This window comes from Epinephelus moara, chromosome 6 (assembly GCF_006386435.1).
Source record: "Epinephelus moara isolate mb chromosome 6, YSFRI_EMoa_1.0, whole genome shotgun sequence".
Taxonomy (NCBI): domain Eukaryota; kingdom Metazoa; phylum Chordata; class Actinopteri; order Perciformes; family Serranidae; genus Epinephelus; species Epinephelus moara.
The window spans coordinates 42766434-42769035 of record NC_065511.1 but is presented as its reverse complement, the minus strand read 5'-3'; the positions used below and the strand labels follow the sequence as shown (position 1 = coordinate 42769035).

The 2602-nt window shown below is 43.9% G+C and overlaps 1 protein-coding gene across 1 annotated transcript in view; it reads left to right on the top strand.

The window, feature by feature from the left end:
- cpne4a (copine IVa) overlaps nt 1-2602 on the top strand; it is a 97286-nt gene that overhangs the window by 73947 nt on the left and 20737 nt on the right. The window contains exon 10 of the mRNA XM_050046344.1: nt 1919-1978. Within this exon, the coding sequence (XP_049902301.1) occupies nt 1919-1978 (60 nt within the window). The remainder of the gene's footprint in view (nt 1-1918; nt 1979-2602) is intronic.

The following is a 2602-nucleotide window of genomic DNA, read 5'->3' as shown; positions in this document are numbered from 1 at the left end:
GTATAAACAAAAGTAGGTAGGCGGCATTTTGCTGCACTCCTGATTTTGTTTTTATACTGCCAATGCTGAAAAAAGACTGATTGGGCTTTCCTGCAAATTTGCACAGTTCCTGTCTAAAAAGGGCTTAAGTTTGAATAGCTGACACTCCTCAGGGGAGACGTGTGAACTTTATTTGTACGAGTGTCTTCCATGACGAACAGAGTTCTGTGTTGCACGTGGTCAATACAGTAAGTTGGTGCAACGGTGCAGGCTCACTGTTCGAGGGTGTAAGTGGTTAGGGTGAGTGTGTAGGGGGTGGTTTGGGAAAGGCCTGCAGAGAATATCACTGACGGTGAATGTGGCTGCAGACAGGACCAGAGAGGCAGACTGTGAGCACAGCTGAGGGACACTGTGTGACATTAACAGCATCTGATTTTTAAAAAAAATTGTATCTTTTCCCTTTTTCCCCTTGAAGTGTCCCGTCACTGGATGTTTCCTCCCAGTTAAAGACATTAAAACTTGATCATTCAAGTGAAGATGAAGCTTTTTCTCCGAGCTTCTTGTTTTTCGGAGGCTGCCGTCGGCGTCTGGCTGACAGACGGAACCAATTATGCGGCGCTGAGCAGCCTGACTAACCTGACATTTCCTGCCAGACGAAGCTGAACGGCGCTCAGATGCCGAGCGAGGGGAGTCGGGGGAATCCTGCCGCCGAATGAAAGCCAGATTACATTTAGCCTGATGACACTCGACACATGAAGAGTTCCTGCTTCAGAGCCAGTTAACGGCAGCTTGAAGAGAGCGACACACAGCGAGGTGTAGCACAACACAGAAACAAATTACTGAAGGCGGGGGGCTCATTTACTCTGAGTGGAGACAGGAAATGAAAGCAAATGTTTTAAGAGCAGGAGGAGTTGGTGTGGAGATGACAGAAGGAGAGCAGCTTTACTAACCAGCTCCAGGTAATGATGGTTCATCCATCTTCAGCTGCGGCTCTGCCCTCCTTACATCAGCTGATGCTTAATGATAATCCAGCTGCACATACTTTAATAGAGATCCTCTCTGATCTCATTCTGTCACAGCAGCCAGGGGCCGATTCACAGGGGCCCCAGGGGGCCTCAGGCACGATGCCAACAGTCCAGACATATGAGGATATTCAGGTTACTGTAATATATGGAGAAGACCTCAGGAACGTGTAGAAGCTTTGCATGAAAAGTGACTTCAATTATAACTTCATCATCAAAATAGCTGCAGATTAAAGTTTCTTTAAATCGACAAACTGTTGCAGCATTCATCTTTATTAAAGGGTGACTTTGGTATTTTTTGACCAGGACACTACTTGTTTTTTTAATCCCCATACAGTGATGCAGATGAGGGCATTATTATGTTTGCCAGGGACACATATTACGTGGAGGGTCTGAGGGTCCACCTCCAGGAAATTTTGAGCCTCAAACACTTCATTTCCTGCATTCTGGTGAATTTTACTGCATCAATTTATGGTGGAAATGTATTTATTATTGTGAAGGAAAACTAAATTCAGGTGACAGGTGATGATTCAAAATGAATATGAATAAATATATGATGTCATTAACCTTAGGCCACGGCGCTGGCAGAAGTCTGCGCCTCGGGCAGAGGACAGACCAGGACCAGTGAACTCATCCTCAGGTGTAAAAGTGGTGGCATGGCCCTTTAAGTTGTTCTCTCTCATGAAACATGATGTTTAAGTGAAACCTTTAAATCGTTAAAACATCTCTGTTTAAACCTGCGTGAGTTTTGATTGGACGCGACTCGTCAGCTGGTCGACAAACAGCTGTTCACTGAGGATGAATGAAACAGCTGATGCAAGTGTGACTTCAGCGCTCCGTTTGATGTTACATCATGAAGGCCTCTGAATTATTAAATATTCATCTTCACGTGTCTGCTTTGTTTTTTCTGTCTGCAGATCATCAAGATGCACTCCTTCCTGGATTACATCATGGGAGGCTGTCAGATCCAGTTTACAGTGAGTGCGCGCACACACACACACGCGCAGAGTTCACACTCAGGTCGTCTTCCTGCCTCATATTCCCGTCAGGAGTGCGTCCCATTTCTGAGAGTAATTTCTGATGTCACCATGGAAACGGTAACCACGGTGACACGTTCAGCAGCCTCAGTGTCCCAGTTAACACCGGCATCTCTCACTGGGGTGTGACCAGTGTGAGCAGCTCGACGCTGCTGCTCATTTCCTCTCATTATTGTAAATACTCCTTAGTTCATAAACTTTTAAAACAATGTGGGACAAAGTTTATAAAACCACAGATTTCCTTCAAATCTCTTGATTCACACACAAAGACACTGAAATGTAAATTATAATAAATAATAAAGTTATGACGTTGTGTAAGACTTAAATAAAAACAGAATGAAATGATTTTTAAAACTTTATACTTTATGTTCAATTAAAGGGAAATTTCGGTTTATTTCAACCTGTCTCCTATCGTCCTAAATTTGTTTTAAGTGACTAGTGACATAAAAATAATAGTTAGCATGTTAGCTGTTAGCCTAGATACAGCCGGGGCGCATAGTAGCGTCAGACCTGTTAAAACGTAAGTGAACGGGCAACCTTCAAGTGCAAAGTTAGTCCACTAAA